General features: G+C 45.7%; 1 protein-coding gene and 1 non-coding gene across 2 annotated transcripts; both read left to right on the top strand.

Moving 5' to 3' along the window:
- Positions 1-826: 826 nt before the first annotated feature.
- Positions 827-22631, top strand: LOC118726836 (NACHT, LRR and PYD domains-containing protein 1). Its single transcript, XM_045586685.1, has 9 exons — positions 827-2431; positions 4415-4585; positions 10648-10818; positions 11333-11503; positions 13570-13656; positions 15225-15328; positions 15923-16085; positions 18246-18469; positions 22354-22631. The coding sequence occupies exons 1-9, from the start codon at positions 834-836 to the stop codon at positions 22629-22631; spliced, it is 2967 nt and encodes a 988-aa protein (XP_045442641.1). The 5' UTR covers positions 827-833.
- LOC118727058 lies at positions 19627-19730 on the top strand. Its single transcript, XR_004990475.1, has one exon. It is a non-coding gene; the product is annotated as a U6 spliceosomal RNA (small nuclear RNA).
- Positions 22632-24049: the final 1418 nt, after the last annotated feature.

The following is a 24049-nucleotide window of genomic DNA, read 5'->3' as shown; positions in this document are numbered from 1 at the left end:
CAGGCCAGAGTGGTTAGGGGCGATCAGGCAGGCAGGCAGATGAGCGGTTAGGAGCCAGCAGTCCTGGATTGCGAGAGGGATGTCCAACTGACTGTTTAGGCCTAAACCAACAGATGGATATCCCCTAAGGGGTCCCAGATTGGAGGGGATGCAAGCCGGGCTGAGGGACACTCCTTCTTCCCAACTCCCCATGCACGAATTTTGTGTACCAGACCAATAACCCATTGTATACTCCAAAAACCTTCCAAGCCCATTATTACTGTCTTGCTGAGAGTAACTCCACTCCCTTCACCAGCCTCCAGGATTTGCTCCAGCCTGATAACCCATTCAACCCACCCTACTGCATGTGATTAAATTGAGGAAACAGAGAGAGTACTGTCAGGAACCAAGAGTATCTGCTTCACCATCCATTATAACCTTCATTCCACCACTTACAATTCACAAATGAAAAAACTGATGCTCATTGAGGGTAATATGGAATTAATGAGGACAGACAGTTATGTTTCTTTTGTACACTTTTTATCCCCAGCCTCTAGATCAATGACGGTCAGTGTAAATCCTTCATTAATATTTAAGAATGAAGGAATGTCACACAGCCAGAATGATTTGTCCAAATCAAGACTTGAGCTGGAATCTTCTCCCCAAAAGCTCATATTTCCTCCAGTGTCATGGCAAGAGTGTACCCTTATCAGCAGCCAGCACGGGTTGTGGCTTGCAATAGGTACAGAAGACAGTGTTGAGTGAATAGATGGAGAAACAAATGAACAAATTTATTCTGTACCTCTATGTTCCATCTTTCTCTTTCTTAATTAGGAATCACAGGAAAATTCCAGATGCAAAGGAGAGAGAGGCCCCACCTCACACAGTCATGGAAAAATGAGGATTTCCACCAAAAATTCACAGAGCTGCTACTTCTACAGAGATCTCAACCCAGAGGCTATGACTTCCTGCTCAGGAGAAAGATAAATCAAGAGATAGTAGAAGAACAAGGACATTTGATGGAGGTTGGAGACTTATTTGACCCAGGCCTGAGTATCCAGGAGGAGCCTCCCATTGTCATACTGCATGGGGTTGCTGGAATCGGGAAGTCAACCATGGCCAGGCAGGTGAGGAGAGCCTGGGAGGAAGGCTGGCTCTTCAGGGACCGCTTCAAGCATGTCTTCTACTTCAACTGCAGAGAGCTGGCCCAGTCTGAGACAATGATTCTCGCTGAGCTCATCACAACAGACTGGGCTGCTCCTGATGCTCCTCCCATTGGGCAGATCCTGTCTCAGCCAGAGCAGCTGCTCTTCATTCTTGATAACTTAGATGAACCAAAATGGGACTTGAAGGAGCAGAGTTCTGAGCTCTGTCCACACTGGAGGCAGCAGCAGCAGGTTCACACACTGCTGGGCAGTTTGCTGAAGAAAATCATACTTCCCAATGCTTCCCTGCTTATCACAGCTCGGAGCACAGCTCTGAGAAAACTCATTCCTTCCTTAAAGCAACCATGCTGGGTGGAGGTCCTGGGATTCTCTGAGTCCACCAGAAAGGAATATTTCTACAAATATTTCACAGATGAGAGCCAAGCAATTAGAGCCTTCACCTTGGTTGAATCCAACCCGGCTCTCCTGACCATGTGTCTTGTGCCCTTGGTGTCCTGGCTGGTCTGCACTTGCCTGAAGCAGCAGATGGAGCAGGAGCAACCACTCTCACTGACCTCCCAGACCACCACAGCCCTCTGTCTCCACTACTTTTTCCATGTTCTCCCAGCTAAGTCTCTCAGGATTATGCTGAGGGACTTTTGCTCTCTAGCTGCTCAAGGCACCTGGCAAGGAAAAACTCTGTTCAGCCCTGGGGACTTCAGGAAATATGGGTTAGATGGGGCCAACATCTCCACTCTCTTAAACATGGGTGTTCTTCAAGAGCACTCCACCCCTCAGAACTACAGTTTTGTTCACCTGTGCTTCCAGGAGTTCTTTACAGCAATGTCCTGTGCTTTAGGAGATGAGGAGGTGACAAGCATCAGAAGTATGAGAGAGTTATTAGAAGAATGTGAGTTGGATTACCTGTTTGGGGAACCAACCACATGTTTCTTATTTGGCCTTTTGAGTGACCAGGGGATAAGAGAGATGGAGATCATCTTCAAATGCACACTGCCTCTGGGGAGTCATCGTAAACTGCTGTGGTGGGCCAAGAGAGAGGTCACCTTAAAACATCCAAACCTAGAGCCATATTATTGGCACTTGCTGCACTGTTTTTATGAGATTCAGGACAAAAGGTTTCTAAGAAAACTGATGCCCAGTATCCATGGATTGAAAATATGTGTCCAAACCAACATGGAGCTTCTGATGTTCACTTTCTTTTTTAAATTCTGCCATCATGTGAAGAGTCTTCAACTGAATGAGGGTGGACAGCACAGACAAACAAGAATGGACACCAATGTCATTCTGTGAGTGCTCCCCTTTCCCCTCTCTCCAGCTCCTCTGTTGGTATCCTGGGCACTGGGGGCACTCTCACTAAGCCTGGCCCCAGAAGCTAAAGGATTGATGTGATCAGTGACTTCTAACAGCCAAATCTGACCCCCATTCTCTGTCTCCCTAGGATCCTCTGCAGCAGTATCTGACCATGTGACCTTTCCCACTTGCTTCTGGACAGCCTGCTGTGGCTCTGCCATGCTCAGCTAGCTGCTTCTCTTCCTGTTTCTGTCACAATGGCCACCTTCTCTCCTGGGTGTACTTCCAGCCCATGCTGAAGTCAACTGCCATCCACCCAGCCCACCTGCCTATGTTTCTCCTTCTTTACATGCTTCTCTTCAAACAGCTGGTCACTTAGCTGCTTCAGGCACCCCTTTAATGACTGTTGACTACGATATTGGCCTTAGGATCTCCCCCATCACTAAAACAAAGCAAGAGCATTTGCAATGGATGGTGGCACATGGAGTCAGGAGAGACTCATGGGAAAGTCAGAGGCTGCAGGTACTGTGGGCAGGATTATTTTAAAGGCATTGAGTCATCCAGGCAAGGCAGACAGAATAGTAAGGAAGATAGTATAAATAAATAAACAAAGAAGTCCAGGAAGAAATTATGATGATTGGACCAAGGGAGGGAGAGTAGCACCAATGAGATAGTAAGAATGTGCAGCTATAGGTGTTTGATTTTTTTATTAAGCATTTTGCATTTGCATTGAGCCTCATCAGTTGGGCTGATAACAAATTTTTAATTTTTTCTTTTAACCCCTCTGATTAAAGATTAAACTTAGCAAATGTTCAATAGGACACATACTAGTAGTTTAAAGATATATAATTCAAATTACCCAAAACTAAATAAATGTTTTAAAAAACAAAAAATTAAAATTTCAAATACTATGTTTTTGGTACCTTTGAAGCATATAAATGTCTTAGAGCTATTAATGCTAACACTATATTAAGATTTCTGGGATTCTCTATAACACCTTTGCATCCTCACAAAACCTTCTACAGTATGAACTCTTGTCACCTCTTGCAGCAAGGAGACTGAGTGAGGCATAGATAAGTGAAACTCACCTGCTGACCATAGAGCCTCTGCTCCTCACCTCTGTATGGCTCTGCAGACATGGGGCAGGGGGAAGATACATGGGGTTGGGGTCATATTGGATGGTCAAAGTAGATTTATCTGGCAGGAAAATAGAGATGCCAGTTTGCAACTTGAATTAGAGTTTGCATCAATGAACCAGGGTATTAGATAAAATCACTTAAATGGTATGCGAAAATGTAGAATTTCAATTGGTGGAAATTACACAAGACAGTCTATCCTATAACTTTTATCATCCTCTCCCCACATCCTGCAAATGTTCTCTCCTGAGATATTCCCCTGTGACATCTCTCTCCTGCAGACACTCTCTGTACTCTTGCTATCCAGTGAAGGGGATAGGGTCCCACACAAGCCAACCTGGTCAGCAGTATACATAGTCATAATCAACAATTCCATTACAAAATTATCCTTTACTTTCTGGAAACTGGGACTTTATAATATCTGTGCCAAAGAAAGAAAGGCATGTCTGCATTTATGAGAAGAAGACTGTGTGCCTCCCCAAGCTCTATGCCAGCCCCTGTGCCTGGCATTTCAGATAAAAAAGATGAACCTCTACCTCTGCTCACAAGTAACTCCAAAACTGAGGCAAAAACAGACACCCAAATGAGCACTACAGTGCAGTATGGCAAGGTCGGCACAGTGAGAAGCCACATGGAAGTGGGGCACTTAGCCCAGAGTTGTGGGAGTTGTCAGGATGTCAGGGAGATTGATTGACCCTGGTGATAGCCCCGCCCATTTCAGCCTGACATTCAGGGGTGCCAAACCCCAATGTGTTGTGCAGGGATGTATGTACACATGAGACCCCCACACACACACACGCACACACTGGTCACATCTCCCTTGTGCCTCTCTCTCTCCCTCAGGTACAGCTGGGGCCCGTTTACAGATTCCTGGTGGCAGACGTTCTTCTCCATTCTCAAAGTCCCTGGAAGCCTGCAGGAGCTGGACCTGAGTGGGAACTCTCTGAGCTGCTCTGCAGTACAGAGTCTTTGTGTCGCCCTGAAAAGCGCTCACTGTCACCTGGAGACCTTAAGGTGAGTCTGGCCTGGGTTCTGATCTGAAACAAGGATGAGCAGGAAACCCAGGAGAGAAGTTGTTCCTAGGATGGGTATGTGGTCTTTGTATTTAACAAATATCCATTGAACTCCTTCCTGACCATGCTCTGTGCCAAGAACCATGGTTACTACAGTAGGCAAACACAGGGTTCTATTCCACACAATTTGCAAGTGATTGGCTTTAACCACACAAACAAATGTGTGATTACAGGCCCAGATAGGAACCTTCAGTGGTAACCTACCTTAAGAAAGTGAATATTGAGGGGGTCTCAAGATGGTGGCAAGTAGGTGAGTCTTTTTTTACCTCCTCCCAGAATAAACTGAAAATAAAACTGAATTGGAGAATATTCACCCTGAATTACCAACTGAAGACTAGTCTTTAGAGTTTTCTATGTACAATATCTTATCATCTGTGAATAATGAGAGTTTTGCTTCCTCCTTTCCAATATGGATGCCTTTTATTTCTTCTTCTTGTCTGATTGCTATGGCTAGGACTTCCAGTACAATGGTGAATAAGCTTGGAGAAAGCACACATCCCTGTCTTGTTCCTGTTCTTAGGGGAAATGGTTGTAGTTTTTGCCTATTGAATATGATGCTTGCTGTATGTTTGTCATATATGGCCTTTATTATGTTGAGATATGATCCCTCTATTCCCACTTTGCTGAGAGTTTTTACCAAAAATGAGTGTTGGATTTTGTAGAATTTTTTTTATGCATCTATTGGTATGATCTTGTGATTTTTGTCTTTTTTCAGTTTGTTTATGTGATGTATCACGTTGATTTGTGAATACTGTACCAGCCTTGCATCCCTGGAATAAATCCCACTTGATCATCGTATATGATCTTTATAATATATTTCTGGATCCAATTTGCTAATATTTTGTTGAGGATTTTGGCATCTATGTTCATCAGGGATATTGGCCATGTCCAATATCTTTGTAGTGCCTTTATCTGATTTTGGAATTAGGATAATGTTGATCTCACAGAAAGAGTTTGGAGGTGTTCCTTCCTTTTGTTTTTTGTTTTGTTTTGTTTTTTGTGGTTTGAGGAGTATAGGTGTTAGTTCTTATAATATTTGGTAAAACCTCCTGTGAAGCCTTCTGGACCAGGGCTTTTTTTTTTTTTGTGTGGGAGTTTTTAAATTACTGCTTCTATTTCATCAATTGCTATTGATCTATTCAGGTTTCCTAATTCTTCCTGATTCAGTATTGGGAGATTGTATTTTGGGGAATTTTTCTGTTTTATTCTCATTGTCCAGCTTGTTGGCATATCATTGTTCATAGTATTTTCTTACAATCCTTTGTATTTCTGTGGTGTCAGTTGTTACTTCTCTGCTTTTGTTTCTGATTTATTTATTTGGGCCCTATCTCTTTGTTTCTTGATGAGTCTGGCTAGGGAGTTATTAACCTTGTTCATCTTTTCTAAGTACCATCACTTGGTTTCATTGATTTTTTTGGTATGATTTTTTTAGTCTCTATGTCATTTATTTCTGCTCTAATCTTTATTATTTCCCTCCTACTACTTATTATGAGTTTTTCTTGTTCTTCTATTTACAATTCTTTAATTTTTATGGTTAAATAGTTTATTATTAATTTTTCTTGTTTTCTGAAGTGTTATGAAGTTCCTTCTAAGGACTGCTTTTGCTGTCTTCCAGAGATTTGGGTTTGTTGTATGTTCATTTTCATTTGTTTCCAGGAAGCTTTTTATTTGTTTCCTGATCTCATTGGCAACCCATTAATTGTTTGATAACATGCTATTTAATCTCTAGGTGTTTGAATGTTTTTGAATGTTTTCACTGAAGTTGATTTATGATTTCATTTCACTGTGATCTGAGAAGATGCTTGATATGATTTCAATCTTCTTGAACTTGTAGAGACTTATTTTGTTTCCTAACATGTGGTTTATCTTTGGGAATGACTCATGTGTACTTGAGAAGAATGTATATTCTACAGCTTTGGGGTAAAATGTTCTATAAATTTCAATTAAATCCATCTGACCCAATGTGTCATGTAGAGTTAGTTTTCTTGTTAATTTTTGCCTAGAAGATCTATCAGTGGGGTGTTGAAGTTGAAAGGGCCTAAATTTGAATATCTGCTGTTAAGAATGATGAAATATACAAGAAGACTAATTGATGGTCTTCCTTTCCTCAGAGGGAGGCAATGGGGGAAAGGCTGGCCTTGGAGGAGTTGAGGAACGCCTCCTACTATAAAAGGAGGGCCAATGAAGAGTCGGCAGAGGGATATTGGCACATAGACCCATAGGCTTGACGTTAGAAAGCTGATTGATTCCCATCTGATGTCTCTACTTTTCCTTGTGAAGTAATAATTCAGTTGTCAACTGAGAAGAATATGAGGATTGGGGTGTTAGAGTCTTAGGGAAGATAAAACATTGAAATGGCCATTGTAGAGTGGGAGATTCTGACTTGCAGCCATTGTTGGATCCCCTCTGAGAGTCACAGTTGCGATTCATAATTGTAGCCATCACCCCTGTTACTCTAGTGGGAGTGAGAGTGGAGGATTGGGAGAATGGCAGATTTTAGAGTTAACTAAAGGGATATGATGGGATGTCAGTGGGTAAGTTATTAAGTCATACCACCAATGACATATCATAAAATCTAAGCTAGATTCCAAGCAAAGTGATAAAAAGAAAGTGGTAAAAGATTGGGAGAAAGAAGGATAAGGGATTTCTCATTGAAGATGGGTCCTCGTGTGATAAATTAACCTAGCAGAGGATGATAATAAATCCAGTCTTTAGGACATCTTGTATCCATGTGATACTTTCCTAAAACCTTTCCAATGAGAACCACCTGATTTTAAGAGGAAAACCCATGAAAACATCTTAGAAATACTGGTTTTACTTTAAAGTTAATATCCCTGGCCAGTTTTTCTCAGTGGTTAGATTGCCAGTCTGAGAACTGAAGGGTCTCATGTTCAATTCTGGTCAAGGGCATGTATCTCCATTGTAGGCGCAATCACCAGTCCCAATCGGGGTGCGTGCAGGACGCAGCCAATAGGTGTATCTGTCTTACATCAATGTTTCTCTCTGTGTGTCCCTCCCCCTCTCTCCCACTCTTGCTAAAAATCAATGGGGAAAAATATCCTCAGGTGAGGATTCACCACCACAACAACAAAATACTAGGTGTGGATCAGGCAGATGTGAAAATTTCCTGGCTAGAAATGTTGATTCTATGAGAAAGAACTCAGATTTATTGCCTTTGAATATGAGAATGTCTAAGACCTTGGATCAAAGTCCTAACAAATAATTGGATTTCTCTTGAAATCGGCTGAATATGCTAAACTCAAGGATTCTGGGTGTTTTCTTTTTCATGAACATGTAGAACTGAGCACAATACATGGACAAAGCAGAAGGAACTAATAAAGGAGAGGTTGGAGAACTGGACAAGGGGATTCCAGAAAGAACAAGGTCAGAGAGGAGGCAGGAGGGTATGGAATCAAAGACCCAGGAGAAAAGAGCCTTGGCTCCGCTGGGACTGAAGGACAAGAGAAGTGCTGCATGAAAACTGAGATGTAAGGCTGTGTGGAAACAGGACAGAGACATAGAACAAAATTAAGGTGCTCGGGTCCCATGGCAGCAGCATCCTTTGAGCACTGTTCTAAGCACAATGATATATTATGTCCTTTGACCTTGGAAACCACCAGGTGCAATAGGCATGGAGAATTCATATTACAGATCAATAAAATTGAATATTAACCTACCTACCAACAGTTTTCAATTAATAACTGGCAGAGGTGAGATTTGGCATAATGTCTGTGTGACATCCAACCAGGAAGAATGTAATAAGGTCGAAATTTTAGTGTCCTGCACCTCATTCAGAGACCTTCCCAGAATCGCATTTCAGGCCCCTTCCAGTAAGTACTTGCCAAGCTTCCATCTTTAGCTCAGGTCCCAAACCCAACATCCTCCACTGGAATGTCACAGAGGCTCCTCAAACTCAGTACATTCTAAACTAGACTTCTCTCCCTATCCAAAGAAAACCTGTTCCTCCTCTCAGGACCAGATAATTTGTAGGATCCAGTACAAAATGAAAATGTAGTGTCCTTGCACAAACATCAGAGAAAAAGTGCTGTTAAAGGTATTTAGATACAAAGCTTTTTTCCCCATCACCCAATCTCTCATTCTTTATTTGCTGTTTAATGTCTCACTCCTTTCAAATGCTGTAGGTGCATGCAAACTCTCTCTGGTGCCTGGGAGCTTTACCCACAGTCAGTGTGACTACAGCCCAATGGATTCCAGGTTTCTCCTGCACTAACCGCCAGACACATGCACTGTGGCCTGGAGTGGGTGGAAAAGTCAATCAAGCCAGACTTCTCCACCCATGGGCCTATTACCCCAAACCACAGTAGTGGAAGACCACCAAAGACCACCATCCAACCCCAAAGCAGATGGGAGACCCATCCCTTGGCAGGATATTTCCATGAAGTGCTAGGTATATGAGTCATAATGGGTGGGATATTTGCCCCTAACAAATCATCAAATATATCATGTTGTTACCCCCTAGCCCTATTCCTATTGATCCTCACCATGCCTGCCAGGGAAGTATATTGTAGGCCCCACAATATCAAGTAACAGGAGAGTGGGTGGCCAAGAACTCTTCACACAAATTAGGGGAGGTGGCAAGGACATGTATGAGACAAAGCTTCATTGTCTCATCAGACTTCCCTTACAAAACATAAATACGAGGATAAAATTATTAAGTAACTGAAGATGGCAATCACAGAGCAGCAATAAACCCAAACAATTGCACTGGTTGTATATCCATGAGGCTGATGTTGCCTACTCTCACACACTATCTCAGTAAGTGGCAGCAGTACCAATTCTGTATTTAATCTAGAAGCCACCCTGGCCCCCACATCTAAAGAGACACTGACTGTGCTGTTGGGTCCACAAAAACATCTCCCACAGGCACTGCTCTGACCTCAGTGTTGGACCACCTGCTTCCCGCTTCACCTCATCCAGCCATCCTCTACTCACTGTTAGGGATCTTTCCAAGCAATGCAAAGAACACATAACTACCCTCCTCAAGAAATTTCACTGCCTCATCACTGCCACCTGAACAAAGTCCAAATGTCTAACAAGCACATTCAAGACCTACCACTATCATGATACTTTCTATCTTAACCCTCAAACTTCATCTCCCCTCATGTAGCCTTTCTACAAATGTCACTAAACTAAACACATGCTTTAAGCTCACAACCACTCTGCCAGCCTCATCTAGGTAAACTACTCACCATTCAGGCACAGCTCATATGTCTGCTCTTCCTTCACTGGTCAAAATTAACCCCTCATTCCTCTGCCTTCAGCTGCACCCAACATGCCCCTCTTCACTCTATTTCATTCACTCACAAACCACATACTTATTAAATTCCTTCCATGTGTGAGATACTGCCCTAGGCACTGGGGAGCACCTAGATATGGAAACTCCTTCCTGATGGAGCATATATCCTGGAGGGAAAAACAAATCAATGATTAAAATATATTGCATGGGATTTGGGTTATAGAGAAAATTAAAGCAGAAAGGAATGGAGCCTGGGGCTGCAATTTTAAATAGAGAAGGTGGTGAGATAAGATTTCATGAGGGTTATTTTTGAGAAAATACCTGAAGCACATGAGAGAACAAGCCATGAGATATCAGATAAGAAGATTGTAACTGACAGAAGAAACAGCAAGTGCAATGGCCCTGAGATGGGACTGTGCCTGGAATATTTAAGGAACAGCAAGTAGGTCAGTGAGGATGCAGATGTTCTACAAGATTAGAACAGAAATGACAAGGAGCCAGGTCTCCAGGGTCCCATAGTCAAAGACGAGGAACTTGAATTTAACTTGAATGACATGGAAACATGAAAGGTTTTTTTATCCCAAGAGCTGTGAAAACTGGTCTATTGATCTTTTTTCCTATGTCAACCCCCAAGTACCTGTGCATTTCTGGGGTTGCTTACTAAAGAGGTGCCCATGGGTGCTCCTGGGCATCTGTGGAATCAACAGGTGAGGAAACTCAAGGCTATCAGTGTTTGTCTCCCACAGGTTGGCCAACTGCGGCCTCACAGCAGAGGGCTGCAAGGCCCTTGCCCGTGTGCTGAGCACCAGCTGGAGCCTGACAGAGCTGGAGCTGAGCTTCAACCAGCTCCTGGACACCGGAGCCCAGCACCTTTTCCAGGAGCTGGAACAGGCCAACTGCAAGTTGCAGCGGCTGCTGTAATTGCTCCTCATTGGCACTACTTTTGGGGGTGGGGGCACAGGGGAGAGGGAGCTGCCCTAAGACCTTGCAACAGAGAGAAGGTGAGAGCTAGACAGGATGGGATTATGGGTTTGGGAGTAGATAGGTGCCCTCGTGTTGAAGCCCACCAGAGCATCCCGTGTCAGCAAACTGGGTTTTTGTCAGGCCCCAAATAGTTAACAGTTAGACCAAGTACACAAGTGGAATGTTGGGTAAATCAATCATACAAAGTTGACGTGGAGAGTGGCATGATTGGTGAGAATCAACACAGGAGTGGGAATGGGAGGTTTCCTGCATCCTAAGTGGCTCCTTGGCTGCAGGATAAAATTTAGATCTCCCAGGTTACTGCAAGCCAGACATATGTTTATCTTCCTTTAATGTCACCAAGGACCCCCAAAGGGCCACAGGTGCTAGAAAGGAAAACCAAGCCTTAGTTACCCTGAGGAGAGGGCCCTCAGGATGAATGTGGACCCATGCAAATCTCTCCCACAGGCTGGTCAGATGTGGACTCACATCTGACTGCTGCCAGGTACTGGCCTCCATGCTGGGTACCAGCCCCAGCCTGACAGAGCTGGACCTGCAGCAGAATGACCTGGGTGACCTTGGTGTAACGCTGCTCTGTGAAGGGCTCAGGCAGCCTGCCTGCCAATTCAGGAACCTGTGGTAAGGCCCTGGGGTCATTTCTGGGCAGAGGGCAGGGAAAGGGATGGAGAGCAATGGAAAGGATTGTGGGGGCCTTGAATTAGAAGTAAAGGGACAGAAAAATGCAACCTATTTCACTACCAGTTCCACCACTTACTTAGGACATTAAAATTGGGTAGGTCTTCATTTGAGGCTCGGTTTGTGTGGTTTTTTAATCTTTGAAATGGAACCATTATATCCACTCCATAGACTGTGTTGAAATAAAATGCCTGTAAACCTAAAAGAGGTCTGGGAGCAGAGTTGTGAGGCTCAAATGATAAACACTGGTGGAGCCACATGTTCTAGGGGACTCTCTCCCAAGTTCATTTTTACATCCAGGGCAGTCCTTTCTTTCTTCAATCATTGCCTCATTCAGTCATTCATTTCAGGCCTCTCATGTGTCAAACACTGGGACAGGCAATGAGGGGACAATAGTGAGCAATAGACAAGGACCCTACCCCCCTTAAGCTTGCACTCCAGTGAGAAGAAGACATATCAACACACAGTTTCTATCTCTGAGCAGTTTGTAAAGGGAAAGTGCACTATGTTATAGGAGTGTAATGGGGGCAGGAAAAAGGGGGGATAGAAATAGACTGAAGGGCAGGGAGGGCCTCTCTGGGGAAGTGACATCAGGCTGAGAGAGGGGCTGACCAGGCCCAGTAGGAGGAGCAGTCCAGGCTGAGAATAGCCTTAGGGGAGAACCCAGGACAAAAAGCAGGCTCAGAGCAATGGAGAGCCGTGTGGCTGGGGTGCAGTGACTCTCAGCCCAAATTTCCCATGCAGTCTCCGGCCACTTCTTGTCACCTTCCCCGCCCCCAGCCAGAAAACAAGTCCACAGCCAGGTTCTGGTTGAACATTTCCCTGCAGCTCCTGGCTGGGGCCTGTCTCACATGCAGAGCTGACAGGGCTCCAAACCTCTGTGTCCTGAACCCTCGGTCTTGTCTAAGGCTCCAGCCGGCTCTCAGCCTTTCCTCTGCCAGTCCTCCTTTCTCAAACCTAAAGCAGCAGGAGGTGAACACTCTACATGCGGGTCCTCCCAGAGCCCACTCTGACCCTTCACAACCAAGGGCACCCCATCCTATAGGGCTACCACCACCCAGACCCCATCCCTCTGAGCATGTGTGGCTGTCACCATCTCCTCTATGTCACCACCTCTCCAGAGCTGGGCCTTTGCAGTAGGACTGCATCCATGCCCTGCTCACCCGTTACTCCTCATTTCTTGGTTACTCCTCGTTTCCTGCCTCAGAGCAGGTTGCCTTGTCATTAGAAAGTTTCTGCCTCTTTCCTTCCTAGGGCCCTGGGACTGGGGTGAGAGTCATTACCGCCCAGGGGAGAACAGCTCTGGCAACAGGAATGAGGAAGGTGTGCGCCATTTACAGATTCAGGGTCTTCACACCTGCCTTCAATGAAAACCCCAGAGCACAGGATGTATGAGAATGGAAACAGGCTCTTTTTTTCCAGGAAACCTCCTAGCCTCTGAGAAGGAAATCCCAGGACCTTCTCCTGTGTGGTCATTTGAGGCCATGGACACTGGCTGTCCTTTGGTGGATGCTGTGAAGTACTGCCCAGTTCCCTTTCTGGAAAGAAGACCCCTACCCTCAGCCCCCAACTCTGGGAGTGCTGCCAGCTACAAGGATGGCCTCTGCCAAATAGGGCCATCTCACACAAGGTCACTGCCCTCCTGTGATGATCTCCATCCAGTGACTGGTGTAGTGGTATAAGGAACCTACTCCTAGTTTGGAACAGCCCTGGAGGGTCATGCTCACATCAGAAGTCCCTCAGAGAGAGCTGTGCCCCTTGGGACTGCATCACAGCCCAACTTGTTCCTCTGTCCAGTCCTGTTTCCTCCCTTCCTTTGCCCTTTTGTTAACCCAACTACATTCCCTAATAAACCTCCCAACTCTTCTTTCCAATTCAAAACCTGACTTTAGAGAACCCAACCTATAACAGGTTCCTGTGGTATGTAAAAGGTTCCATGATTCTGGGCCCTGAATCCCTTGATATCGTGGGAGAATCTCAAGATAACCAGGCTTCCTTTGTGATTGCAGGCTGGACCAGACTCAGCTGAGTGAGGAGGTGACAGAGATGCTGAAGCTTCTGCAGCAGGAGAAGCCTCAGGTGACCATCAACAATGGGTAAGAAGGGAGACACAAAACTCCCTCAAGCTGACCCAGGCCCAGGTTGACTCCTACAGGCTGGTCCAAAAACAAGGACCAGAGTGGGGTGGGGAGAGGATGGAGGCAGAGACAGACAGAACCAGGAAGAAACCAAGAAACCACAGCAGCCAGAGTGAGGATGTTTGTGTGGTTTGTTGTTTTGCTTGCTTCTTTGTTTGGTGCAAACAAAAGTATCTCCCTCCTCTGCTTAAACCCTGTCCATGAGATGAGTAAGGAGAGAACAAATGAAGAAGAGTGAGTGAGTGGGTGAGTGGGTGAGATTTGGAAGATGGAAAGTGATGACCATAGGGGGAGACAAAGAGAAGAGAGAGCTTTGGGGTGGGGGTTTCTCACCCTAATACATATAAACACCCATATACAGAGAAGCTGGAGAGAAGTCTTGGGAATAGGAGAATCTGTTCTTCCTCCTGGGCATCGCTACAGCCCCGTGACCTTTCATGTTGGTGTATTCCTGCCTCTGACTGCAAAGTGCACCTGTGCCTGGTTCTGACAGCTCTGCCTCACCTGACATGGCAGGACAGGGATCTTAGGCTTAGGAGGAGCCATTCCTCAGGGAACAGCCATTCTCCTCAGACACACAATGTGAGCCCAATTCTCAGAAATTAACACAGCAGGGACATAGAACCAGATTACCCCACTCCCACATGTGCCTTTGTGTCTGGGATCAGGGTGAATGCACTGACTGGCCTACTAGACTCTGTCCAAAGAACCTGAGCTAAGTTAGGAAACATGGGAGGGCTTAGCTTGGCAAAGCAGAGGTAGATTCCTGGCAGAGACAGAGATCTGATCTCAGCTCCTTAGAGGAATAAAAGGAGGCCGGGTACTAGGAACATGGGTACTCAAAGTGTAGACCATGGACCAGCAGTGACAGCATCAGCATTACCTGAGAGCTCATTAAAAATGTAAATGTCAGGCTACCCTCCAGACCTGCTGGATCAGAATCTATGGGGTGGGCCCAGGAACCTGTGTTTTAACCAGACCTCCTGGGCTTTCAGAAGCATTGGCTAAAGGTGAGTGAGCAAGGAGAGTGGCAGAGGTGGGATTGAAGACAAGGGATGGATGGAGTTAAAGGAACAGGAGCACAAGTGCACTATCAGGCCATGTTAACAACATTAAATTCAACGCCCCAAAGCAATAGATTTCAGGGCTTCAGCATCCAAGTGCTTAGTCAGGTTCATACTGAAGATCAACAGCTGTACAGAAATGGCTGGGAGAAGAAGAGAAGAGGGAAGTTTTAGGGGGAGGGTACAGTGGTTCCAGTCACCGATGCCAGGGCCTGGACCTGGAATGGAGACTATGGACATAGAGAGAAGGGACTAGAAAGAGATATATCCTAAAGATAGTGTCAATGTGGTCAATTAGCTCTCAGAAGGAGCCTGAGGGAGTCAGGACACCCCACTTCAACATGGATGGTGGAGTGGATAGGGGTCTACAGAGACAGGGGCTATGAGAGAATCTCAGATGAAGGACATAAGTTCAAATTTAGATGGTTGAATTTAAGTGAGGATGAACAACTCTGTGTGTAGAAAGCCAAATCTGATGATCACTAATGAAGACCCAGTGGAAGAACAGATGGATAATGAGATGGATGATAAAACAACTCCACTCAAATGGCAAGAACCTGAATCAGGTACTTTGAGGGACCAAGCTGGGTGTATCATGACTTGGAATGGGAGAGGGAGAATGTGGAAGATGAGCCACACCATGCTCTTGCCTCTGGTGTAGGGCATGGAAAAATGCCCACCTACAGGAACTTGCTCCATGTGAGATCTTCCACACCTAGACCCTGGGAACTGGCAAAATCTCTGCTTTCACTCTCCAGCATCAGGCGCTGAGGCTGTTTCTCCCCAGAATATCCCTGGAGTGTCTCAGACTCTGATCTGTGGTCCAGTCTCCCAAGGCCATTTGCATCCCTGCCCATCCATTTTTTGAGCCATTTTTCCTTTCACAAGTTACCTTGCCATTGGAGCTCGGACTAGCAATATCTCTATGCCAGTGGGAAGAGGGAGATGGGCAGGGTTGGGGTCAGAGGGCAGCAGTTGGGCCTCCTCAGATAGCAGGCAGGCAGCCCCAGGAGCAGGAACAGAGAATACAGACACACTCCCTGCCAATGTCCAGACAGACAAGCCTTGGGAAGACCCCATCCTTGGTTTAGGCTAGGGATTGGGGGGGGGGGGGGGGGAGCCAGGAGCCCTAATGTTGACCATTGCACTGCCTGTTCCAGATGAGAGCTACCATCAAGTAGCACAGGTGAAGGCCTTCTGTCTGTCTTCTCCTGAACCTCTGGGGGACATACCAGTGGAGTCTATAGGGACAGATAATGACTTCTGGGGCCCCGCAGGGCCTGTGTCTCTAGAGGTGGTGGACAAAGACAGGGGTATGTACCGGTAAGTGAGGGGGCTCTACTGTGCCAGGCTGGCCCCCAACCCCTGACATGCCCACACTGGGTCCCAACAGGCACTCAACACCCCACTCATGGCATTGCTTCCTCTCCCATTGCCAAGTCATAAGGCAGAGACAGGGCTGAGGTACTGGATTGGTGCCTTTATTATGGAAACAGAGGTTCGATTATGAAAAGTTTAAAAAAGAGTCTAAGGAACTTCCACTTAACCATTATTCAACTTTAATAATCATTTTTACCAAATTTGCTCTAGCTATTCACTTTCCCCCTCTTTTGTTGTTATAGTATTTTAAATCCATGATATCAGGTGACTTTACCCATAAATGTTTTGTGATGCATTTTGAAGACCTTTTCTCCTATAACCGCAATGCCATTATATCTAACAACATTTACAATAAATCATGTTCAGACCATCTAATACCTAGCCTAGTCTGTATTCAAATATGCTCAGTTATCCAAAATATGTCCTTGTAGATGGTTTGTTTTAATCAGGATCCAAACAAAGTCCACTTGTTGCATTTGGTTTGTTATGTTTCATAAAGCTCATTCCAGCTACCCATTTCTGTGTTATTAGCATCCGCTATGTGCAAAGTACCATACCAGTAACAGGGGCCATGAGATGAATATGGCAGTCTGCCTTCTAAGGGTTCCCAGTCCTAAGTAATAAATGTCTATAATCTTAGTTTTAATCTCTTACATAACACATTTCTACTCACTGTCACAGACATGATCTCAATGGAATGAAATATTACCTTACTTACACACACAGAAGGTGACATCCCAAGAGCCCACTCTTTACCAATGGAGACCTGGGGAAAGTCTCTATAATATCTCTGCAAGTGTTATTTTCAGCTCCAAGTGGTTATCAATAATATCATCCTATGTTGAAAACAATTAATCTCAGTAGGATGAAGCCTAAATGGGCAGTCAGACATTCCTCTCGCAATCCAGGACTGCTGGCTCCCAACTGCTCACCTGCCTGCCTTCGTGATTGCCCCTAATCATTTCTGCATGCCAGTCTGATTACCCCCTAACCACTCCCCTGCCAGCCTGATTGATGCCTAACGGCTCCCCTGCCAGCTCGATTGCCCCTAACTTCCCTCCACTGCAGGTTGGGTTTCCCCTCCACCCCCAGCTGCCCTCCCCTGCAGGCCTGGTCACCCCCAACTGCCCTCCTCTGCTGACCCGGTCACCCCTAACTGCCCACCCCTGCCAACCTCATCGCCCCTAACTGCTCTCCCTTTCTGGTCTAGTCCCTACCCCAACTGCCCTCTCCTACAGACCTGGGTCCTCCCTAACTACCCTACCTTGCAGGCCTGGTCCCCCCAACTGCTCTCCCCTGAAGACCTGCCCCCACCAACTGCCCTTCACTGCAGGCCTGGTTCCCCCAACTTCCCTCTCCTGCAGGTCTGGTCCCCCTAACTGCTCTCCCCTGAAGACCTGCCCCCACCAACTGCCCTTCACTGCAGGCCTGGTTCCCCCAACTTCCCTCTCCTGCAGGTCTGGTCCCCCTAACTGCCCTCACCTGCAGGCCTGATCCCCACCCCAACTGCCCTCCCCTGCAGGCCTGGTCCCCCCAACTGCTCTCCCAAGCAGATCTGGGTCCCACCCCCAACTGCCCTTCCCTGCTGGCCTGATTGCCCTCAACAGCCATCTCTTGCAGGCCTGGTCCCACCCAACTGCCCTCCCCTGCTGGCCATCTTGTGGCAGCCATCTTGTGTCCACATGGGGACAGCCATCTTATGTGTTGGAGTGACAGTCAATTTGCATATTTCTCTTTTATTATATAGGACAATATTATTTTTTATCATCACCATTACAGAAACAGCTCATCACCCCCAAACAGATATTAAGCCATCAGCATACATTAGGTCACTTATTACTCAACTCTATGAGATGGTGCTATTATTTCTTTTATTTACAAATAAGAAATCTGAGATTATGAAGGTTTAATGACTTGCTGAAGGATCCACAGTAGTGAGCAGAGCAGCCAGCTCTCAACCCCAACTCCTCTGGCTGTCACATCTGAGTTTGCAGCCACCCTAATAGATACCCCATGCACTGCAGGGGTCAGACATCCAGTAGGTAGTCAGTGAGCTTTTGTAGAGTAATTAATTCATTGTCTACCTCTCTCTGCTATCCCCAGAGTTCACTTCCCTGTGGCTGGTTCCTACCACTGGCCCAACACTGGTCTCTACTTTGTGGTGAGATGGCCAGTGACCATTGAGATTGAATTCTGTGCTTGGGACCAGTTCCTGGACCAGACTGTCCCACAGCACAGCTGGATGGTTGCAGGGCCTCTTTTTGACATCAAGGCTGAACCAGGAGCTGTGGAAGCTGTGTACCTCCCTCACTTTATAGCCCTCCAAGGTGAGTGAGAGGGAAGTATGGGGGAAGGTGATGGTGGTGAGAATGGGCCCGAAATGGCTTTCAATGGCAATATCCTGAGGGGAATTTGTGGCTTCCATAAACAGACTGAGAGAAAGTTATAGCACCTTTCTTTCTCATTCCACAGTGTTCTGGGCATTTCTCTGTTTTTGAAACATTGTGTCCCCAAGCATCATAATTATTTTTGCCTGAAATCCTGAAAAGTTTCCTTCAATGCAAGTGGTTTCCTCACCCTCACCAGATTGACTCGGTGGATAGAACATCGGTCTGTGGACTGAAGGGTCCTGGGTTTGATTCAGGGCAAGGAGCATGCCTTGGTTGCAGGTTCATGTGGCCCTGGTTGGGTCACATGCAGGAGACAACCAATCGATGTCAGGCATCAATGCTCTGATATCAATGTTTCTGTCTCTCTCTGTCTCTGTCTCTTCCACTCTGTCTGAAAATCAATGAAAAAATATCCCCAGGTGAGGTAAGGAAGGAAAAAAGAAAGAAAGGGAGGGAGGAAGGGAGGGAGGGAGGGAGGGAGGGAGGGAGGGAGGGAGAGAGGGAGGGAGGAAGGAAGGGGTCTCCTCAGTAACAATAATAGCTATAATTTATTAAGTTCTCTTCACATGTATAATTCAGGGTCCCAACAGAAAATATATGATAAATCCATTAGGGATTTTTGAGACTTTTTAAAGACCAGTCCCAGTTGCCCCCAACTTTCCTCCTCTGCCAGTCTGGTCACCTCTAATTGCCCTCCCTTGCAGGCTTGATCGCCCCCAACTGCCCTCCCTTGAAGACTTGGTCCCTCCCAAATGCCCTCCCCTGCTGGCCTGATTGCCCACAACTGCCCCCCAACATAAATGAACAAGAAAGGTTGGGCACCCAAAAATTAACAACAAATGGGAGGTCATTGCTACTGTTACAGACAAGGAGAACCCATGTCATCAGACTCCATATGAGAGTTCAAGCCACAAAAGAAGGGCATTTCAGTAGAGATATAGTCATAGAGTTGCATGGTTATCCGCACCTCTCCCACCTCCAAAGACTTCTCACAGAAAGTTCCAAAAAGTGTAAAGTTCACAGTCAAAACCTCAAAAGCACTGAAAACCAACAGAAACCTCAACCAGATATCAGTCCCATAAAGACCTCAGACAGTGCTCGCTTCAGCAGCACATACATGAACATTGGAATGATACAAAGATTAGCATGGCCCCTGCATAAGGATGACATGCCAATTTGTGAAGCATTTTTTTTTTAAAAAAAGACCTCAGACATTTAAGTTGTCAAAAGGGGATTGCAAAATAAGTATGTTTCTTATGCTTAATAAAATAGCTTTAAAATGTGAGCAAGAAACAATAAGCCACTAAAAATGATAAATCAAGTCTGAAAACAAGCTAAATAGATAAAGTATAGATTAAAAAAAAAAAGATTAAGTGGCCAAAACCGGTTTGGCTCAGTGGTAGAGCATCGGTCTGCGGACTGAAGGGTCCTGGGTTCGATTCTGGTCAAGGGCATGTACATTGGTTGCGGGCACATCCCCGGTGGGAGGTGTGCAGGAGGCAGCTGGTCAATGTTTCTCTCTCATTGACATTTCTAGCTCTCTGTCTCTCTCCCTTCCTCTCTGCAAAAAATCAATAAAATATATTTTTTTTAAAAAGATTAAGTGACATGGAAGATATCAAGAGGCCTAGTATACATCTAATTGGAATTCTAGAAGGATACTATACAGACAGTGGAAAACTTAATATTCAAAGAGAAAATTTGCAATAAATTTCTATAAATGCTGTAAGAAGGAGAATTCCCAAAAATTCAAAGCAGGAAAGAGGAACAGATAGAAATCAGCACTAGACACATTGAAGTGAATCTACAGAATTTATACATCTAAGGGCAGTTTTTAACAGGAGCCACAAAGATAATGGAGGAAGGTACTGATTTTGAACAGTAACAATGGAAGGCCACAGAAGACAATGGAATGAAAATCACAAAGTATTAAGCAAATAATTGTTAATAAAGAATTACAACAACGGGAAAAAATTATTGTCAACTTAAAAATTAGCCGACTGCACTAGCCAGTTTGGCTCAGTGGATAGAGCATCAGCCTTGTGGACTGAAGGTTCCTGGAATTGATTCCAGTCAAACATATGGACCTTAGTTGCAGGCTCTATCCCCAAGACATGGTTGGGGCCCATGTTTCACTCTGTCTCTTCCACTCTCTAAAAATCAACAGAAAAATATCCTCAGGTGAAGATTAATAGACACACACACACACACACACACACACACACAAATAGCCTGCTGTTTGTTGGTCAAACATTTGATTAATTCACCCCTAATGCCTTGGCAGGGCCAGCCCAAATGATTTTTATACAGCCCATGGACTAAATATTCCCCACCCTTGTTATAAATAGCAGCAGTATTATGATTTATCCTTACATTAAATGATCTTTTTAATTCTGCTCTTTGGAGTTGACAAAAGAATTTATCTCCATCCCCATGGGAAAGCCCTTCAGGTACCTGAAGATGGCTCATAGGCTCCCTTAAGTCTCCTCCTGTGCAAGTTAAACATCTCTATTTTCTTCCATCATTCCTCTTACATTTTGGATTTTAACATCTTTGCCTCCTCAGTAGATGTGCCCATTGAGGATGAGTCAGGTTGGACTCTAAGACTGTCCAGTCAGCATGGAGGACGTGGGGCACCCTCCTTCCTCCATCCAAGTGAATCCACTGCTCCCAATACCAGAGCTCCCCTGTGCTTGCCTTCCCTCCCACACTGTCACGTCTCACTGAACTTGGGTCAGCTCAAAACCTCAGGCCATGTCCACAGGGGCTGCTGTGGACACACACACTCCCCCCTTCCCCCCTCCCCCCGCCCTCCCCCTGATTCTCCATATGCAAGTAATTATTTAATCCTCTTTTCTTGTTGTTTTTGTTTGTTTTTCTATTGAAATTTACCTATTACTCTGAGGTCCTACAATTTTCTTGATGTTAATTCTTGATTCTGACTTCAAACTCCAGAACAAACAGTGTGGGAAACAAAATGCAAAAAGGGTCAATAAGGTAGATTTACGCTCAGAATAAGGAAATCTCATCATTGAAGATATCTAGCAAAGATCTCCGTTATTTCTCCGCCAGAGTTCCATTAGGGCCAAGACAGAATTAAACCAGGTGTAAAGGGGGAAATTGGGCCTCAGTTTCCCAATATGCAGGAAGAAATGATTCATCAACATTGTCTCTAAGAGCACTTGCAACCCTTAATCCTTACTATATCAGAATTAGTCTGTAGCTTATTCTCAGAATAAACCTCAAAAGAGAAGAGTGGGTAGGAGCTTCAAGGCTTATCATTTGTGTTAATAACTATAATTGATACCGATGCTTATTCATATCTCTTTTCCTCCAGGAGACCTCAGACCTGCAGCTACTCTGTTTAGAGCCCTGCCAGGTCAGTAACAGAGTTAGAGACCACAGGAGCCATGGCAGTTCTGGAGTGTACTACCTGGTCCCGGAGGGAGGGAAGGGAGAAAGAAAGGGGACTTACTAAACCTCACAAGGGTTCAGTCCTTGGAGAGTGGTGTGTACCCCAGGGCAGAGTTCTCCCCATCCCTTTTATTCCTGCCCATCATGGCTCTGGGACCTTCCACTGAACAATCTGAAATGTCTCCATCATGAACCAGACGCCCACCCTTAGCTCAGCAGAATGTTAGGCTGAAAGTTGGCATGAGGGAGGGCAGAGGTACCTTTCTGGTGGTCCATGAAATGTGTGGGGATCAGGGAGGAGCCAGGGATGCAGATAAAGGGAGTGAAGAGTTAGGCTGTGGAATCAGAGGGAAAGGATGTAATTGAAACACTTTCTTTTTCATTACTGGCCTCACTTTCATCCCCAGTTGCCTCTACTTTGCTGCACTTTGTGGACCAGCATCGGGAGCACCTGGTGGCTCGAGTGACTTCGGTGGACGCAGTCCTAGACAAGCTGCATGGACAGGTGCTGAGCGATGAGCAGTATGAGAGGGTGAGTGCTGAGCCCACCAGTCTGGACAAGATGAGGATGCTGTTCAGCTTCAGCAAGTCCTGGGACTGGGCCTGCAAAGATCTGCTCTACCAAGCCCTGAAGAAGACCCATCCTCACCTAATTGAGGAACTCCGGAAGAAGTGGAGGAGATGATCGGGGCTACTGACAAGCTCGGCAGCTGAAGTCTGAACACCTGCTTATGAGTCCTGTCTCTGGCTGTCCAGGCTTTGGGTCTAGGTTTCTTCAAGTCTAAACAATTGTCGTCACCCAGCCAGAGTGGCTCAGTTGGTTGAGTGTTGTCCTGTGCACCAAAGGCTGGTTGGTTCAATTTCTGGTCAGAGCACATACCTGGGTTTTGGGTTCAGAAGGCAACTGATTGATGTTTCTTATGTTTCTCTCTCTCTCTCTCTCTCTCTCTCTCTCTCTCTCTCTCTCTCTCTCTCTCTCTCTCTCTCCCTCCCTCTCCCCCCTTCCTCCCTCCCATCCTTCCTCCTCCTCTCTTTCTCTAAGCACATCCTCAGTAAGAGGATAAATAAACATATTGCCATTTGAGTTGCCTTCTTGCCCTAAAGTTATGGAGCATTGATAGTACCTTTGCTGGGCTTTATATGTCCATGCTCAGTGATGCCACATGGGCTCCTAAACTTCCTCCTTATTATTAAGGAACAGTATATAGTTGTATATCATGATGCATTTTTTATATCATGATACTGCATTTGTATATCATGTTTCTACACTACAGTAAAGCAGAATACTAAGTAGACAGAAGGCCTAAGATTGAAAAGTGTGTGGGAGACGTTAGCTTTAGACAGTGTATAGACTTGTTAGACAATACAGAGGGCAGCACAGGAAGCCATAAGCTCTAATGGGAAAACAAGGGCAGACTACTGGGCAGACCTGCTATTGGAAAAGAGGGAGGCAGGAGCAGGAAAGGATGAGCCCAGAAAGTGATGGGTCAATAAAAGGCAGAGAAGAGCCAGGAGGAAGGACTCTAGGTCCTGCATGGCCAGCCCCTATTAATTAGAGGCTGAGGGTCAGCAGCCATGCCCTCTGCACCCCTAGAATTTCCCTGTAACCTTGCTCCCATGACAACCCCTTCAGAAGGCAGGTGCCACCCAGGCAGGGATCCCTGTCTTTGGTCAAGGGAGGAAGGTGCCTGGTCCTCTCTAACTGGGTAGCTTCAGCCCTGGGACATGCAAAAAAGAGTTCAGGGCTGGTCCATGCGCAGAGAAAGGAGCTTTATTGCTCGAGCTCCCACAAGACCATTTTTGCACCACACAATGTCATTTGGATACAAACCTGGCAACACTCACAAAGCCTCTAGCCTCTAAATGGGCAGAATCATGTGCATCCATTAACAATTGCACCAGCACAGTTAATAAAGTGACCTCTAGTATCCACTCCCTTGGTCAAAACCAGGGACTACATTCCCACTGCTTACACACACACACACACACCAATCTTCCTTCCCTCTGCAGAGCTGAGTCCTTCTCCTCCCCTGGCTTCCCCTAACAGGGGACCTCTCAACCCAGGCCCCGCTTCTCCTGCCTCCTCCTTCTGCCTCCAGCTTG

Source organism: Pipistrellus kuhlii, unplaced genomic scaffold, assembly GCF_014108245.1.
Source record: "Pipistrellus kuhlii isolate mPipKuh1 unplaced genomic scaffold, mPipKuh1.p scaffold_m20_p_23, whole genome shotgun sequence".
Taxonomy (NCBI): Eukaryota; Metazoa; Chordata; class Mammalia; order Chiroptera; family Vespertilionidae; genus Pipistrellus; species Pipistrellus kuhlii.
The sequence above is the reverse complement of the archived record's forward strand: the minus strand, read 5'-3'. Positions and strand labels throughout refer to the sequence as shown.